The sequence below is a fragment of the Cygnus atratus genome, chromosome 27 (assembly GCF_013377495.2).
Source record: "Cygnus atratus isolate AKBS03 ecotype Queensland, Australia chromosome 27, CAtr_DNAZoo_HiC_assembly, whole genome shotgun sequence".
Taxonomy (NCBI): Eukaryota; Metazoa; Chordata; class Aves; order Anseriformes; family Anatidae; genus Cygnus; species Cygnus atratus.
The window spans coordinates 2,371,552-2,388,374 of NC_066388.1; the positions used below are offsets into that span (position 1 = coordinate 2,371,552).

Consider the following 16,823-nt stretch of genomic DNA (forward strand, 5'->3'; position numbering starts at 1 on the left):
GCCTGCGACCGACAACTTGTCTCAGAAGCAAGGGTCAGGCACTGCCCCTACCCCACAGGGCAGGCATGGAAAGGCTCAGGGACAGGAAGAGATGTGATGTAAGCCTCAAAATATGAGCTGTGATGGGAGAAGATCTGGCTGAGCGTATATATATAAGCCAAGTGGTTTATGGTGATGGAAAATTTCATCCTATGCTATTTATCTGCAGCATTTCCAAACTGGGAAACGGAGGTATGTACATTGCCCAATAAAAATAAACTCAGCTCAAGGGCTATCATGTTGCTTTTAAAAGAGTGTGAACTCTCTGCCTGTCAGATTTTAGGAAGCGAGGCCAGATTTGAGCAAATGTCAATTTGCAGAGCCCCTCGGGGCTGGAGCCCCGTCAAGATGAAGTCAGATGTTGTCTGATACCTGCTGGCTTTCCGCGTTAAATCTTAGCGGCGCTTGGCAGCCCCGGAGAACTCAGCACTGAAGGTCTTTAAGACGCTTTCTAAATGATGAATTTAAGACAGTCTGTCCGCAGGAACACACAGGGCTCCCTATTGCAGGGGAGAGAAATGTGAATGTGATGGCAAACATTTGGGGATGGGCTCCCAGAGCACGAATTTCCCCAGGAAGGCAGAACAAAATCACTGCTCACTGCAGTTCACACCCCAACAGGAGTGCACACCGCAGTCAGTGCCTGTTCCTGTTAATCCGCTGGCTGTAAAAACACCCGCTTACAAACATACAGATCCATTTGGGAATTGTTACAGTCGTTCTTAACTACTGTGGGAAAAGGGGACGGAGAGGTGCAATCTGAGGTGATGCACGGAGCACATGTATAAAGCAACAGTTTCATCTGTGCAGCATAGTGGGACTGTTGGAGAGACCTGAGCACAGCATCACTGCTCTGTAAAAAATTCCTCAATCCCCTCAATCTCATTCCAATGGGGAGACATCAGTGGGACAGCCTGAAACCTCAGCAGCTAACAAAACGATGATGTTTCCTCCGGTGAATGCAAGGTATGACGTGCAGAATTCCCATGCACGTTAGACAGGGCAGAGACGTTGGATGTGCATTCACACAAGCCTTTTGACCTCCCCGTTTTGGAGTTTATGACCCTATGAGTAACCCTTCTCATCAGCTCTGACTCAAACTATGGCACGCCAGCTGCTAATGAGATAAAGCAAAGATTAAGAAGAGAAGGAGAGCTGAAAGAGCAGGGGGAGAGGAGTTGAAACATTTGACAGCTAGCCGTGACTGAAGTGTACTTCCACAGTGGCATTTAAAAAATTTACAGCACATCACCTTTAGCCTTGCTCCAGCTGCATTAAAGCAGAAAAAGAACCCTTCAGTTTACAGGGACTTGTAAGGGATATAAGAAAAATCAGCCTGGTTTTGCAAAGTAGAAGTAACAGCGTGGTCCTGAGTTGTTCAGAAGACTCGAGCAGCGATGTGTAAGGGAGAAGTGGGCACACAAATTGTTCTGGATTCTTGAATTTATCCTTTCGACAGACATCAGGCTACAGAAAATAAATGCAGTTGGTTACAGACTCCTCTAAATTCACAGCACACAGAAGTTATTGCCCCTCGGGCCTCTGGAAGGCCAGATGAGGGATGATCAGGCTCATCTCAGAGGCTGCGGATTGCCAGGAGACGTCAAACACAAGCTGCAGCAGCAGGTTAACAGCAGCATTAGGAACCCAGCATGCAGAGCTAGGGGTGAGAAAATACACCACTATTCCCTGCCACCAGCACAAGGTCGCAGGGACAGCCAGGCTGACAGCTCTCAGCTTCGTACAGGAGCTTAAAACCAAAGCTTTTATTTTTTTTCCACTCACACCAGTTCAGTGCCTTTAGTCACCAGTGCTGCTACTTGTCATCGTGGTGAACCCCAAGAGCTGCCAGGACATGGGGAATATGACTTACCCCACATCTATTTCTCCTCAGCAATCCTGCTGGTGACCCCATCTTCCACCACAAGAACTGCTTCACTCTCATGATTCATTCTACTTGTCATACGTGAAGCCCAAACACCCACACAGCATCAGCTCAAGCTAGCCCTCAATTACCCCAGCGTGCTCTACTCGTTAGCCAAACGGCAGCGCTTAGCTAATGGAAAAGCAGAGCCCTCCAAAGCTTTCATGATTAATACCTGAAGCATCTCAGAGCGATGCAACCTCCGTCTAGACTAAAGCATCTTTTCTTCCAGGCCTCCGTTTTGAGGATTTGCTGTGGCTTTGGGGAAGCGGGCATCTGCCAAAGCCATCACTGATGTTCCATGATCTCGCCCCGTTCCCTGAGCAACAGCCGTGCCATCGACTGAGGCAATTTGGGATCCCTTTGGAAGGCCTCCTTTCCCTCCTTAGCCCAGAAAAGCCAGGTCAAGGCACAGAGAGAATTCCCCTTCTCATATCCTGCATCTGCCCCCTGCGTGGGAGCCTTGCATCAGTGCTGAATGCTGCCTGCTCTCTCAATCAGGGGCTGTGAAGGAACTGCTAGAATAATTTTGGTTTAAAGCGATAAAGAATGCTGTACCCTTTGTTTCAGATCACGAACAGAGCCAAGATTCAGCCATGGAAACCACGCTGTGGTATGTGATACACCCTGGGTTCCCTGTCTGCTTAAAATAAGGTTCGACTGTGGTTACTGAAGAGTTTATTTCAATGTATTTTAACCAAGGGCAACCAGGGAATCTGCATGATGAAGCACCGTAGCATCCGAAACAAGGGAGATGTTAGCTGAGTGGCCACAAATATTTTCCAACCTGAAATTCTGAAGCAGCATACATTTTTTTTCCTTTGAAGAGCTCAGCCCAGCTTCTTTTCAGACCAGCATTCCCTCCTGGATTATTCCCCCCGAGATCTTTATTCTGTGGAAATCTAACAATCCTGGTTCAACCGCATTTCAGCAAATTTGCTTCTGCCATTTCCCCAGAAGTCTCAATCTCGGCTCAGCAGACTAATCCAGTCACAACCCAGAACCTTTCCCCTAGTGACCAGCCCACGTTTTCCTCTGCTCACTTTCATTTCATCACTTCTAGTGCTGACTCCCCATCCCCACAAATATTTCCATAGAATTATCATGCTTGTGTCATCGTTGCTTAGCTAAACACTCCAAAAATCTTTTCATATCTTTCCTTGTAAATCCATCCGTTCCATTAAACGATTGCAAAACAGGAGGGATAATATAGTTTCTCCTTACTTAATATGCTATTAAAAAATCCTTTTAAATTCTTCTTAAACATCTAACACTTTGAACAGCTGAAATTCAGATTTAAAAGTTGCATCTGAAGCAGCACCTAGAAGTACTACGAAAAGTGTGCTTTAACCATGGGACACAGCCGGGATAACCTACAACGTATATGTCCCTGTCCACAGAAGCCCCCTGATCAGCAGCTAGGAATTTTAAAGTACATTTACCTCTATTTGGTTAAGCAGCGAGTTGTCAAACTTGAAGCCAGGGATTCTCTTTTCGCTGCACACCACTCCCACGTCCTCGGTGTGTTTGCAGTCGGTTACTCCCCAGCCATTTGACGTGCACGCTGCCAGGGTGGTCTCCTTGCCGTTACAGTGGACGTTGTCCATCCAAATTTTCCCTGAAGGGGAAAAAAAAAAAAAAAAAAAACAGAACTGAGACTCAGAAAGAGGGTAAATTGCTCTTAATATATCAGGGGAAGAGATTACTGCTAAAAATAACCTTGAATAAAAACGCTAAGGAACATCAAAAATGGAAACATCTCCTACCCATTGCTTTCCCTTATCTGCATTGTATTAAAAAAGAAAAATTATCCCTCAATATAATATGATAAATAAATATAACCCTATATTTAAGGCTATATACTTGAAAGATGCAAGTGGAGCCTTGACCATGGAGGCTCTGGACCTCCACAGTCCACCAGCAACCAGTGTGGCCAAAGGATTGCTAGCCAGGGACGTCCCATCCAGAAGCTCCTCGTGCCACCACTGCTTGCTGTTGTGTTAGCATGTGAAGGATCACCAGCCTGAAGGAGATCGCTGCTGCAAACTTGTTCGTGGTGAAAACTGACCTCTTCTGATGACAGCCACTTTGGAGCACACGGTGTCATCGGGTCCCCTTGGTTTGCCTGATTATATCCTGCCCTCTAATCACACTCACTAAATCATCCTTTAGTATTTAAGGCTTCGCTGTACATCATTTCTTGTTTGTTAAATCGTCATTAAATGTCTTCTATGAGAGAGCTCCAAGTTTTGATTAAATGCCCCTACTTTTCAAAGACTTTTTTTTGCAAGCGACTTAACAAGCCACTGCTGATTGGAACCTCCCGTTATTTGGGTGCTCTTTGAAAACTCAGTGCCAGATCCAGTTTCCAGACTATCATTACCACTTTTCCTACAACAAAAAGCGTGCACGTATGTATATTATATTAAAACAAATTAGATCCTTTAGAGTTGACTGACAAGCAGACAAAAAATCAATAGGTGTCACTCCAAGAACTTTAGGTCATATTTTCTAAGGAGCAGCTGTGAGCAGAGAACCAAGAGCATCTCTGGGATTCACCTTTACGATGTGCTTGCTTTTCCTTTGGAAATGTGCTGGTACATGCTGCTCCCCTGCTATTTGTCCCCTAAATTGCAAGGAGCAACAGCCAACAAGAAACTCCCCTATTTTATGGTCCCCAAGGCTTTGTCTGTCTGAAGAATAATACATCCTTTGAGTAGAAAGGACTGCCTGACCTCCAGAGCCAGGAGGAGATTCTGTAGGAGCAGTCAGAGCTGTTTCCCTTGGCTGTCCCAGCTGCTTTCCAGCAGCCCTAAGACATTCAGGTGGTTAATCACCAACCAGATGATGGATCTGCCACGATCCCCCCTGCACGGGCTCCCTGCGTCAGGATTGAACCCGCACGCAGAGGATGCTCACTCCCATCAAGTCACGTGGCGACAAACTTCTGGTTTGTTTTCAAATGTCATGGCCTCTTTCTCTCTCGGAAATCTCCTACTCTACCCCAAGAGCCAAAATCCACAGCTTGGAACAACATTCAAGGTTTCGCGTTTCAGTCAAGTCAACGTTGAAGCCTGCTGGCTCTTTAATGGGCAATTTTATAGGTGTGAGCACTAACGAGTGGTGCTAAGTAACAGACATACAGCACATTTATCCCTGCTGCAGTGGAAATAATCTGTCTGTGGGTTACATCAACAGTGTGCCAAGCTTTCATATTTTGAGAAAAAAAAATCTCCACAGGCCAACATTTAACTAACGGCACAGTAAAAGACAATTAAACAAGTCTGCTGAGTTGTGTGGTGTCACAGGGCTTTTCTACTTCAAGCATTATTATTAATTTTTTTTTTCCTGTTTATAACATGGAAGCATTCAATTTTTTGAGTCTTTGTTCAGCACATATTTGGGAATGAGATGCAGTAAGGTGTAATGTGCAATTGTCCTTGTGATCATCGCATGCAGCTTTAAAGAGCCAGAAAGGAAGGATGTGCAGTTTGGGTTGGGGGTGAATAGCTCTGACCCTCCAGGACCAGCCTGAGCATCCCAACGGACTGTTATAAATGTAGTCCTATATAGGACATGAAGTGTGCACACTACTTTGGGGTTTTATAAGCCCGTCTGCATTGCAGATTATGGTGCATGCCTCTAAAGGGGATAAAGGGAGAAAAAAAATGTATAGCATTGCATAGGCAATCTATTTAGAACCCAAACAGTTCAAAAGAAAGAAAGAAAAAAAAAAAAGAACAGGAGGAAGGAGTGCTTAGAGGCCCTGTTTGACTCACTGCATAGCAATGGAAGTGTGAACGGGGAAATGGACCATCTGTAAATTACATTTGTGGGCGCAGTTTCCCTTTTGACTCGCCATACTGGCTGCTGGAGAGCCTCCTACCCCCTTTCCTTAGCTTGTTTCAATCAAAACAAGCAAACACCTATTATTTAAACTGTTTAATCTAATGAGGCACCGATTTGCAGAGGCATTGCTTCACCAGGAAGCGATTCTCGTTACGTTTGTAGGGAACATCACTACATCTTGAATTCGGTCATCAGGTCAAGAGTTTTTGGGGTTGGAGAGACACTGCTACTGCTCCAGAATTACCTTACCTTCTCCTTTCCCGTATTTTGAGCTCGGTAGCCAAGACACAGCCTCCACGTAGCCCAGCTCCCTGCAGATCACGTGTGCAGCATGGATGGAGAAGTCATCGTCGCACACCGTGCCCCACTCGCCACTGTAAAACACCTCCACTCGGCCTTCGTTGTGTTTCCTCTTCTGCCCCGCCAGCCGCAGCTGGATTTTGGGGACGTTTGCTGGCCTCTGGGGGGGCTGGTAGACTTGGGGGGGTGGCTCGGGGTAACCGGGGAGGTAGGGCCAGTATTCGTACTGGGCAAGGCCCAGCGGGCTCAGGGAGATGAAGAACAGCATGAAGAAACAGTGGTTATAGTTAAAACCCAGGAATCTTTCCATTTTCAGTGCTCACAGTTCTCAGAGCCAAATCCTCTGCTAGCAGCTGCCGATCAGTGCAGGTAGGTGCTGTGTGGCTGTCCTAAAACGAAAGGCAAGTTTGAGTAAGGCTCGGGAATGATGTTGGGCTTTATACCTCCTGCTTCAGCAGGAGATAAACCTATGAGAGAAACCACGTCCAGTGCTGCCTGTAAAAAACAAAGTCGAGTAAATTATTTCTCGTGGGGTGGGAGAAGAAAATTAAAAGTAACCCACGAAAAGCATTTGCAAGTTTAGGTTAAATTGCGAAATCAGTTTGGCTGGACAATATTTTTTCCAAGGCAAAATTCTACAGGTCACAAATGCTAGAAATAGGATTTTCCTATTCCTCTGCAAATCCAGTAGTTCAGTACTTCTAGCAAGTTATAGCCAACTTGGTGCAAATCAGACCAGGACAGAACTGAACCATTTTTTCCCCCATACCACCTTTAAATAAAAGAAACTCAAACCATCACTTAAACAACGGAAAACTAGAAGGGTAATGAAATGTAATATAACGTGGTCAGAAGTGAGGTATTTATACTGAAATCTGTTTTCCTAATACAATGACAGAAGATTTATTTCTGCTGCCATACCTCCAGTTTCCTCTGCAGAGGATCAGCGCGTTACTGTAGGCAGACAATTTGCAACAGCAATCTCACCTAGCCTTGACTGACAGCCTGGTGTTAATGATCTCCAGTTTTTGGTTGCTAAGCCTGGATTGGGTCCCACAACCGCTAAATCCTTACATAAGCTAGCCATGGTATGAACTAGCAATTTTATTTTATTTTTTTTGACTCATTGGAAGAATTTCATCCGGATACTATGCAAAGTTTAAAGGCTGGTGATTTTTCTGCCCGCTTCCCACTCATGTACTCCCCACCCAGCACACGGCGCGGTCAAGTAGCACACATGGAGGCTGATGGTTGAATAGTTTCCAAATGAAGCAATGCCAGAGAGCAGTGGGAAAAAGCTCCCCAGCCCTTTAAAGCTCCATTATTTCCTGGCAGACACCAAAGGGGAGGGAGAGGGGGAAAGACTGGGCTCCAAAACCAGATGTCAAGAAGCAAAAATCCTTCGGTGTTTTTGCTGGGTCTCAACTATCCCAAAAAAGTGATCAGAAAATCACACGTGCACAAAGACACAACAAAACTCACTAAGCAGCCTTTCAAGACAGAGAGGAGTATCAGCAACAGCAGAGGACCAGCCTGAAATTCAGGATGCCTCGGTTCAAATCTCAGCTCCAGCACGAGCCTGCTATGAGACCTCAGGCAGGTCACTTCCAGAGCTGTGCCTCAGTTTCCCCTGGTCTTACACAGGGCTGACAATAGTCAGCTTCCTCCTGATGTGCTTTGAGACCGGACTGAGACCTGTACATTTTCACCAGGCATTCGAAGAAATACTGGCATAGAGACAAGGTATTTTTCCAATTTTTGCAGGTCGGGAGGGTAAGGCTGAGAGAGGAATAAAATGAATTCCTGCCCCACATCAGAGCTAAAGGGGCAGAGAGGAAGGAAACACAACCGCTTTCACAAGGCTGCTCCCCTCCAGCTGCAAACAAAGGGGATTTCCCAAAGCAAATGCAGTCACAGGGCAGGAGATATATTCTGTAAAAATAAAAGGCTCCCGAGTCCAGGCACATTAGTACTTGTCAGACACGCCTGACTTCACTACCTTCTAGTATGGATTTCAAAAGAAACCTCTTACAATGTTTTTCAAGGATACAAGATGGTTTTCAGCCTAGAGGATAAACACATGGGCAGAGCGATTGTTGTGAACAGTATAAAAATAATAATCAAGAAACCCCCTTAGATCATAACACAGAAGAATAACATATGTTAGTTGTAAGTAGAAATACTTAAGAGGGGGATAGCATCGAGCCCAGCAGAGCTGCAAGCCTGATGGTCTTCAGAAAATCTGGTTTTTGCTCTTAATCTTCTTCAAACATCTGTTTTGACATACTTCATTTCACATAGCTGTTGTTTCTTGCTACTGCATAAACTGGATTTAAGAAGCCTCAGCAAATACTGATCAAAAACTAAGTCGGTCTGAAGTGTCTCTGCATATTGCTGGGACCTCACGAAGCATCTGCACGGTCTTTGTGCAGCAGGCAGCCACACGAAGGATATTTAAGAAGGCAAAGGTAAATAAATTGTGGTGTGTAGTCTTACAGTCACATCCTGAAGGAAGCTCTCAAGAGATAACGACAATGATGTGCCTTAACAGAAGACGCCAAATTCCCCCCTAGCTTACAGTTTATGGTGCTCCAGAAAGCTCAATAGTAACCCAAATAAGAATATTTTGCAGGAGAAAAGGACCAACAAACGATGTGTAGCCAGCAGGTCAGCTTGTTTCGCTTTGTCCCTCTTCGTGCCAAGGCAAACACTGACCAGCGGTCAGCTCCGTGCTCCGGCTAATAGGGGTCTTTCGTGATCAGAGGCCAGGGAATAGCCAAAAGCGCTGCAACTCCAGTTTCCAGAACTGCTTCCCATTCAAACCAAAGCTCCTGGGTCGTTTTGCTGAAGGACTTCAGCCAAAAGACACAACAATTTGGGGAAACCATTCAAGAGGGAGGATGTAATAGCTACCAGCTGAGAGCGGCGCTCCCCGAAGCGTTAATTAATAAAGCAGACAGACCGCTGCACGATGCCAGAGCCTTTTAAAAACGTCACAGCGCCGGGAGACCTCGCAGCCCCCGAGCAGCTTGGCGGGGCTGGGATGGCACAAGAGACTTCCAGATTATTTTAACGGGTACCAAGATCACCCAGGGAGGTACCAACTTAAATTATAGCAAACCTTGCAGGTGTAATTTTCAAGTCTTGGTGGGTCAGCACCCCAGGAGCCCTAAGATGCCAAAACGCAGGCTAATTTGCTTTTGTTCCCCCAAACCTTAGAGGCTTTCAGAGTCATGCAAGACTATGAAGAAACCATTAACCATCAAACTTGAGAAAGCCTGGGGAGGAAGGATAAGGTTGCCTGAGAGCCCCCCGCTCCACAGAGGAGGGGGTCTGACTACCAAAAAGGTATTTTAACGAGCCCGTGTGAATGCAATCCTGAGCCTTCCCCAAGGAAAATGACTTAGGGCGCACACGTTTTGTGCTCAGGTCGTACAGCTTCGTGTCCCATCATCATCAGGATACTTCGAGGAGCAGTTGAGGCTCCTAGAGGGCCCAGGAGGAGGTATTGGGAAAAAAAAAAATCAGAAATCTCCCTTTTAGTCCCATTGAATCTGTGGAGGTGAATCTCAGAGGGATTCTCTGTAAGCCCAGCACAACAGCAACTCCACACGCTTCGGGAGACAGCCCTGCAGTGTGTACTAGCAACCACAGCCTGCTTTTCCTTCAGGTCATATTACCGTCTGCTTCAAAACAGTCACACATTCAAACACTAAAAGACAAAGCTTTCACAGTGTTTGCATCACCCCAGAAATAAAACTGTGCATACCCAGCGGCCTTGTTTATTGAGGTGCTTAAGAGAAACTATTCAGACTAAGTCACGATGTCAGGAAAAGCTGAGTCCCGTGGAGGTTGAGCACAGGAATGTTTCAGTATTTCCACAAGAAACCTTTCTGCTTCCCATCGGGACAACAACAAGGATTATGGAGAGGAGATGTTTGGGCATCTTCTGGTGGAGGCATCCGCTCATCCCATCCATCAGGGCGAGATGTCCGTGCAGCTTTCATCAGGAGACAAGACAAGCAGTAACAACTGTTCTAGAGAATTGATAAAGCAATATTTGGCAGCACAGAGGATTTTACAATGCTTCTTTCACCACTCTTCAACGAGAGCACTGATGACACAGTGACAGACTCAAGTAAGAGCATTTAAAGATACAAACATGGACAGCATTAAATAGGAGCCAACTGCACACATTTATCATAGCATCATAAGCCAGAACAACAAAATTTAGTAAGTATTTAGATAAACCTGTTCATCTGCTACGACCAAGATCTGGATACATTTTCTCAGCAAGTCTCGAAGAGAGCTGCATGTGCAGAACTACCCAAGAACAAACCAAGGCTTAGATCTGCAAGATGTTTGCTCTGTGCTGGCTATTCCCTCTACTTTAGGGCTCATTCCTCCCCTCAAATCCTCTCTTTAATAGCCTCCAGACTTAGTAATGATGTAATCCTAAAAGCATATATTTTGGTCTCCCCATTCAAAAGAATCCAAGACGGAGCATTAAAAACTTTTACGAATAAAGTCAGTGGAAAAGCCAGGAAAATACTCCAGGTCTCCTGGCTCCCCATCCTGTACTTCAGGCCATAAGATGATTCTCCATCACTGTGTTAACTTGCAATTTAAGGCTTTAAGGCATGCTCCTGCAAGCTGCTGACTCAACCCTTTTCAGGGCTCCGGTCTTAAAAGGAACAGATAGACACACAGGGAAGCGTGCAGCAATTTCATTTCAAAATGTTGAGCTTTTACTTCTTCAGAGAATCCACCAGGTGAAACTAATAGGCTATTCATCTCCCCAAATCAAAAGCCTGTCCAAGCAGCACGAATCCCTTTTTAATTTCACCAAATCATCAAAACAATAGATCAGCTCGGACAGAGCCAGAAACACCAGCTTTCCTGCTCCCCTCCTTCTCCAGACAACAAAAGGAAAGTCTCAAGTGGTTGATTCGCAACTGTAGATCCAGCAATGCTCCGTTAAGTTACCTTAAGACAGCAAACTTCACATTAATGCACACTGGCCAAGTGCAACCAGGAGCAAATGCAACAGTCGCTTACACCAGGGAAGCTAACAAATGCAACCTGCTTCTTCCAGCCTGGTGGGATGCTGCTGGGAAAGAGAGAAAGTCCCAGTATGCCCTGTGGGAGCAGAGGTAAAGCTGACACAATTCAAACCCATAGACTTGCTTGCCATCACTTGCTTTTGAGGCTAGACACAAAAAAGAAGTCCTGAAATACAAACACAAGTTACAAGAATAGGACAGAAAAGGCATTTTGCTTCTGTTTTCATTTGAAAGACTGCTACAGGTCTAACTTTAAAAAAAAAAATTAGTGTTTGCCTAATCCCCTGCATCATCATTTGGTTGGATCTATGAGATCCAAACCTTTAGAAATATGCTGATCTCCAGAGTTGCATGGACACAACAATTGCAGGGCCAAACACCCAATTCCATGCTCAGCATGTTTCACACAAGGGCTCAGCTGAATGCTTCCCACAGCCTTCAAGTCCAGGCTGCAAGCTCTTCTCAGATCTGTTCCTTCAACTGAAGCAATTCACATTTGCTTTGTTTTAGCCCCTTGACGCATTCATTTACCTCAGAAGGAAAAACAAACAAACAAACAAACAATCTTGCCCAGGGATCTGGTGGACACATGCAGCATCTTCTCTCTATGCCACAGCTGCAATTCAAATACACTTCATTTTGGGAAAAAGTCTTTATTTTCCTTATCTCTTCCCTTTGCCTGGTGTCGAAGAATGAAGATGAACAGAGATGTGAATCATGACAACCCTCAGGCTCCTGGCCAGCACCAGCTGGCTGTTCCACAGACCTTGTGCTCTACTCTTAATAGGAAACAGAACTTATTCCCAAAGACACTTCCAAGACAGTTAAATAAAGTGATTTTTTTAAAAAACAAGTAGTATAAGTTCTTTAATTCGCAGCTAGTGGATGCTATTATCATGAACAAGTGATCTGATCTCACTCAGCAAAAGCAGCAGTGGCAAAAATAGCTACAGGATTCAACTCTTCGTTAAGAGTACGTGATTAGTACATGAATAAAAACTTTACAAAAAGGTATTGCATTAAAATACACAGCTGACACACATTCACAGAGCCGGAACACACATGTGCAGTCCCTAAGGCTGAAGAGCATTAGCAAATCCTCTGAAAATGAGGTTCCCCTCACACCCCTGTGTAATGCTGTCTTAATTAATAGAGCCTAACCCGTCAGCACTGCAGACACAGAACAGGTTGAGTTTAGAACATCATGTTATCTGTCTGCATTCCAATTTTCTTATGCCTTGAATAACAAATTTCCATCAACATTACTACAGATTAGGAGTGGGATCTTTCTCACTGTATTTGCAGACATTCATAGTAAACATGTACCTGCACACACGCTCCAAGAGCGTTCCCCAGCGAGGGCTTAGCAAGCCCAACTGACCGGTGATGTGCTGAACTGTTCCTTCCACTGAAGCTGCCATCTCTAAGAAAGGACATCACTGTGTTTTTAAACAGCACCAAAGATGTTAAGGCCAGGTTGGATGGGGCTTTGAGCAACCTGGTCTAGTGGAAGCTGTCCCTGCCGATGGGAATTAGATGATCTTTAAGGTCCCTTCCAACCCAAACCATTCTGTGAGTCTATGTTATGAAACAATTCAGGAGGAGAAAAGATAAAAGGTTACAAAGAACACAAAAAAAAGCAAGAAACAGGAAAAAAAAAAACACACAGAAGGAAAGTTAGTGGTACAGTAAGGTGAAGACAATAATCTTGGGAGTCAACCTATTGAAAAAATAGGAGAGAAAATATATAAATATATATAAAAATAGGAGAGAAAAAAATAATGAGAGAACATTACTAAGCATGCATTTTGGGGTCCATCAAATATTAGCTCATGCTAATATTTCATGTTTTCTAACTGCTCTTTAGCTTCCAACCAAGGAAATTCCACCACTGTGGGTGGCTCAATACAGTTGAAATGAAACTGGCAGGTAGGAACCCTAAAGCCAGTTAATTTCAGCCCCTACTCAGTACAAATTTGAAAGCAATGCTGTCATTATGAGCCGATTATAGACCTGCTAACTGGTATTCCTGCTATTGCTCCCAGATAGCTTAACCAGGATCTTTGTGTATAGTCTTCTAGACTGTATAGGACCTTAGATCTTTTTTTTTACCCACACACAGTAACACCTTTTTTAACTAGACGACAAAAAATTAATTGAAAAGAAGGCAGAGTTATCTGTGTGCATGCTGAAGAATCAGAACTCAACCATCCCCAGCTGTGTTCATTGCAGACAGGAACAGTCCCACGCTTCTGTGCTGCAACTTTTCAGGTGAATACCACTGCATATCCTGCAGGCATCCTGAAAACTGCTGCGATTGCTTCATGATAAACCAGCCTAATTAATACAAGTTGCCAGTAGGCTGCAGGCTCCTTTGCAAAGGGTGTGAATCCCAAGCATGCCAGCAGAAAAGTTTCTCAGCGAGGGACATATCTGCTTTACACCTTCTGCCCATCTGCACTGAAGCCTTTCCCTCTGAAAGAGCACAGTTGTTCAGAGAGGAGCATTTAAACTGCTTCTGAAGTTTAGCGGGTGACATTTACACAATGTTGATGGCATGTAACATAGCTTTCTGGTCTAAATCAAACATATTTTAATAATCTTACTGAATACACATTGCCTCGACTTGTAGGCAGCCTGCAACATGTCTTTTTTTACTTCATTAGTGCGTGCCTGTGAGCAAGCAAGGGGAGAAAATCTTTAACTTGGGTCACAACATCTTTGCGAAGTGACACTGAGTATCTGTGCCATCCCACCCTTGCCAAAGCAAGCCTCAGGAGACAGAAATTGGAAGAATCATCTCATCCCCAGCCTGTTATGTCTGAACATCAAGCTTAATAACTGACGGGAGAGAAAGAAAACAAGTTCAAAGAGAAAAAAAAGAGAAGAAGTGAGATCAAACTTCCAGCCCTGAAGCAAGAGAGGGTTAGAAATGTTTAAACCAATCCATCAGCCCCTGCATTCTCTAGAAATAATGCCACCATCCTGGCTTGTAGTCTCTGGGGTTTGCATTTACCTTGGGGTTAGTGGTAGGCTGTGCTGGAGGGGACCCCTGTCCCGGCGTGCTTCATGAAGCTCTTTCTTCTGGGCTACGCGTGCCGCCTGAGTGGTCCCCTCTGCGCTGGAAAATATCCTGCAGCCAGAGAAATATGCTGCAAGAAGCTGCTGCTTCCTGGCAAATTTCACTAGAGTTAGCCAAGCAAACCCCTCCCAAGACCCAGCCCCTTTAGCCTCAGCTCATAGCGGGTGATATCATGGGCTTGTCTTGTAATCTGAGCAGAAGCACTGCAAACAGAAAAGAAACGGGGGGAAAACCTAGCCAGGATTGCAAGGAAGGAGGTGGGTTAGGAATGTGAATGCTTTCTCAGGAAGTTCCTAGGGAACAAATACTTAGAATCACATCTATATCAATGTTAAATAAAGCTAAGTGATCGATCTCAGCACTTTTTAAGCACCCCAAGTTGGTTCAGAGCCTCTCCCATACAAAAGGGTGCATGGTCTTACAGCTCAGCATCTCCAAACTTAGATCCCTTTCTGCAGCTCACAGACTTTGCAGCATGCCATCTCCACAGCTATTTGGGTATCACCACCCTTAACCCTTCTGCATCCAGCAACTCAATATTTTCCAGCTGCTCGATATTCTTAAAGCTCATAAATAGAGCAGCTCAAGCTGCACAGACTTAAAAACCATCCAGATCTGCAGCAAGAGTTACTCCATAGTCCTCAGTCCTGAGGAATAACTAGATGCTAAAAACAATTCTTCATTAAAACAATAGCAGACCAAAAATCCTGACCTCAGCTGTGCCAGAAAATTCAGAGCATCTGTGTTGTGAACAGCTAGCAGTGAAAAAGAGACACTGGACTGAGATGGTTGAAAGAACTCTTCCATCGAGAAAAAGCAGCTAAATCAATTAGACGTTATTCTGAGGACTGAAAACTTCTGTAATCTTTTCAGTTGGAGTGGGTTTTGGTTTTAAAACTTTATTTTTTTCCATTTTGGCTTTTAATGCATTATAATCAAACTGTTTACTTCTATTTTTTCTAACTGTGAAAACAACAACAACAAAATGGTTTTCAAGTCTCTGTTCCAGAGAGCACCTTGAAATTTTGTTTTCTGACCCAATTTTGGACAGCAACACATTCTGAAGTGTCAGCATTTCTCAAAGAATGGAAATTTACTTTCTCACCAGCTTTGTGAGAGGTACTTAAATCTATGTTTAATGGGATTTTCAAACATGTTGGCAGACAACTGATAAGCACAGAAAGAAGAGCAGATATTCACAAAGGCTAATTTTAGAAGGAACATCCCCGTTTACGTCAGCATATTCATAAATGAAATGTTGAATTTGTAAAGGACTTTCTAGGAAACTTTCCCTAGCACAAGACTGTAGCACACTTGTCCACGTCAGTCCTGCCTGCTTGCATACAAATTACCAAATTATCTTGAAAAATTAAAGTGCTTTACCTATACCCCTGGATACATTTCCATAACTACAAGAACACATCTGCCACCAGACTTCTCCCTTTTCAGAGGTTTCCCATCACTTCCCAGAAGCAAGGGTTCAGCCCAACAGGAGAAAGGTGCCATTACTTGCTGGGTTACGAGATGTTACCACTCTGAGGAGACTCTGCCAGGGGAAAATATTGGCAGGGAGATGATGACCACGTTCCCATGGGTTGGCAAAGCCTTCTACAGAACAGTCCCCGAACATCAAGCCCACAAAGTCATTGAAACAAAGCTTTGCGCTTTCTCCTAAGAAGTCAGCAGAAGTGGTCAACAGCAGTACACACAGTGCCCTAATTCTCCTGCATCAAACACCTATAAAATTATCGAAATGCTGCAAATTGTGACGAGCAGCACGGCTATCAGCAGAGCACCACCTGGTGGGTCATTAGCTGGGCTGGACTCGCCTTGCTCAGCCTCAGGGACATCAGGGGAAAAATGAATCAGAGCAGAAGCTCCACGGAGCAGAGAGCTATTTCAGAGCGGCAGGAAGCTTGGCCAGAGGAAGGAATGTGTGAGCGTCTGCTTGATCGGGGCACAGAGAAACATGACAGCCTGCTGGAGGAATGTTTGCCGAGTGCCTGGGTCGGGTAAGGATACGAGCAGCAAATGCCATGCAGGCTTCCAGCTGATGGAAGGGTTTGCTGGTTGCATAAAGAGAAACGTTCGGCAAGAATTCAGGAAAGTTCTTCAGGGTAACATGCTGGGTTCAGGGCAATTTGCTGCCCTCTTCATATTGCAGCTGGTTAAGACTAAAAGACAAGCACCCAGCAAAATAAATTGACAAATAAATAAATAGAAAGCCTCTCAAAATCACACCTTCTACGGGAAAAAAATGCTGCTTCGACTGGGTTTACATCATTTGATCATGTAAACGGGAGTCCAGGGAAACCACTTAGGATATCCTGATTTGGAAGGGGCCCACAAGGATCATCAAGTGTGACTCCACACAGGACCACCCCAAAATCAAACCATACATCTGAAAACGCCTCTTGAACTCCGTCAGGCTCAGTGCTGTGACCATGTCCCTGGGGAGCCTGTTCCAGTGCCTGACCACCCTCCTGGTGAAGAGCCTCACACCAGCAGCCCAGGTGTTTCCTTCTGTATCTGCCCGAAGCGCACACCTTGCCATATGGACAAGTCA

The 16,823-nt window shown here is 44.8% G+C and overlaps 1 protein-coding gene across 1 annotated transcript in view; it reads right to left on the minus strand.

Moving 5' to 3' along the window:
• Positions 1–14,467, minus strand: part of LOXL2 (lysyl oxidase like 2) — a 47,645-nt gene extending 33,178 nt beyond the window's left edge. The window contains exons 1-3 of the mRNA XM_035562663.2: positions 14,192–14,467; positions 6,062–6,501; positions 3,406–3,581 (exon numbers count right to left, since the gene is read on the minus strand). Of these exons, the coding sequence (XP_035418556.1) occupies positions 3,406–3,581; positions 6,062–6,422 (537 nt within the window). The 5' untranslated portion in view covers positions 6,423–6,501; positions 14,192–14,467. The remainder of the gene's footprint in view (positions 1–3,405; positions 3,582–6,061; positions 6,502–14,191) is intronic.
• Between the last annotated feature and the right edge of the window lie 2,356 nt (positions 14,468–16,823).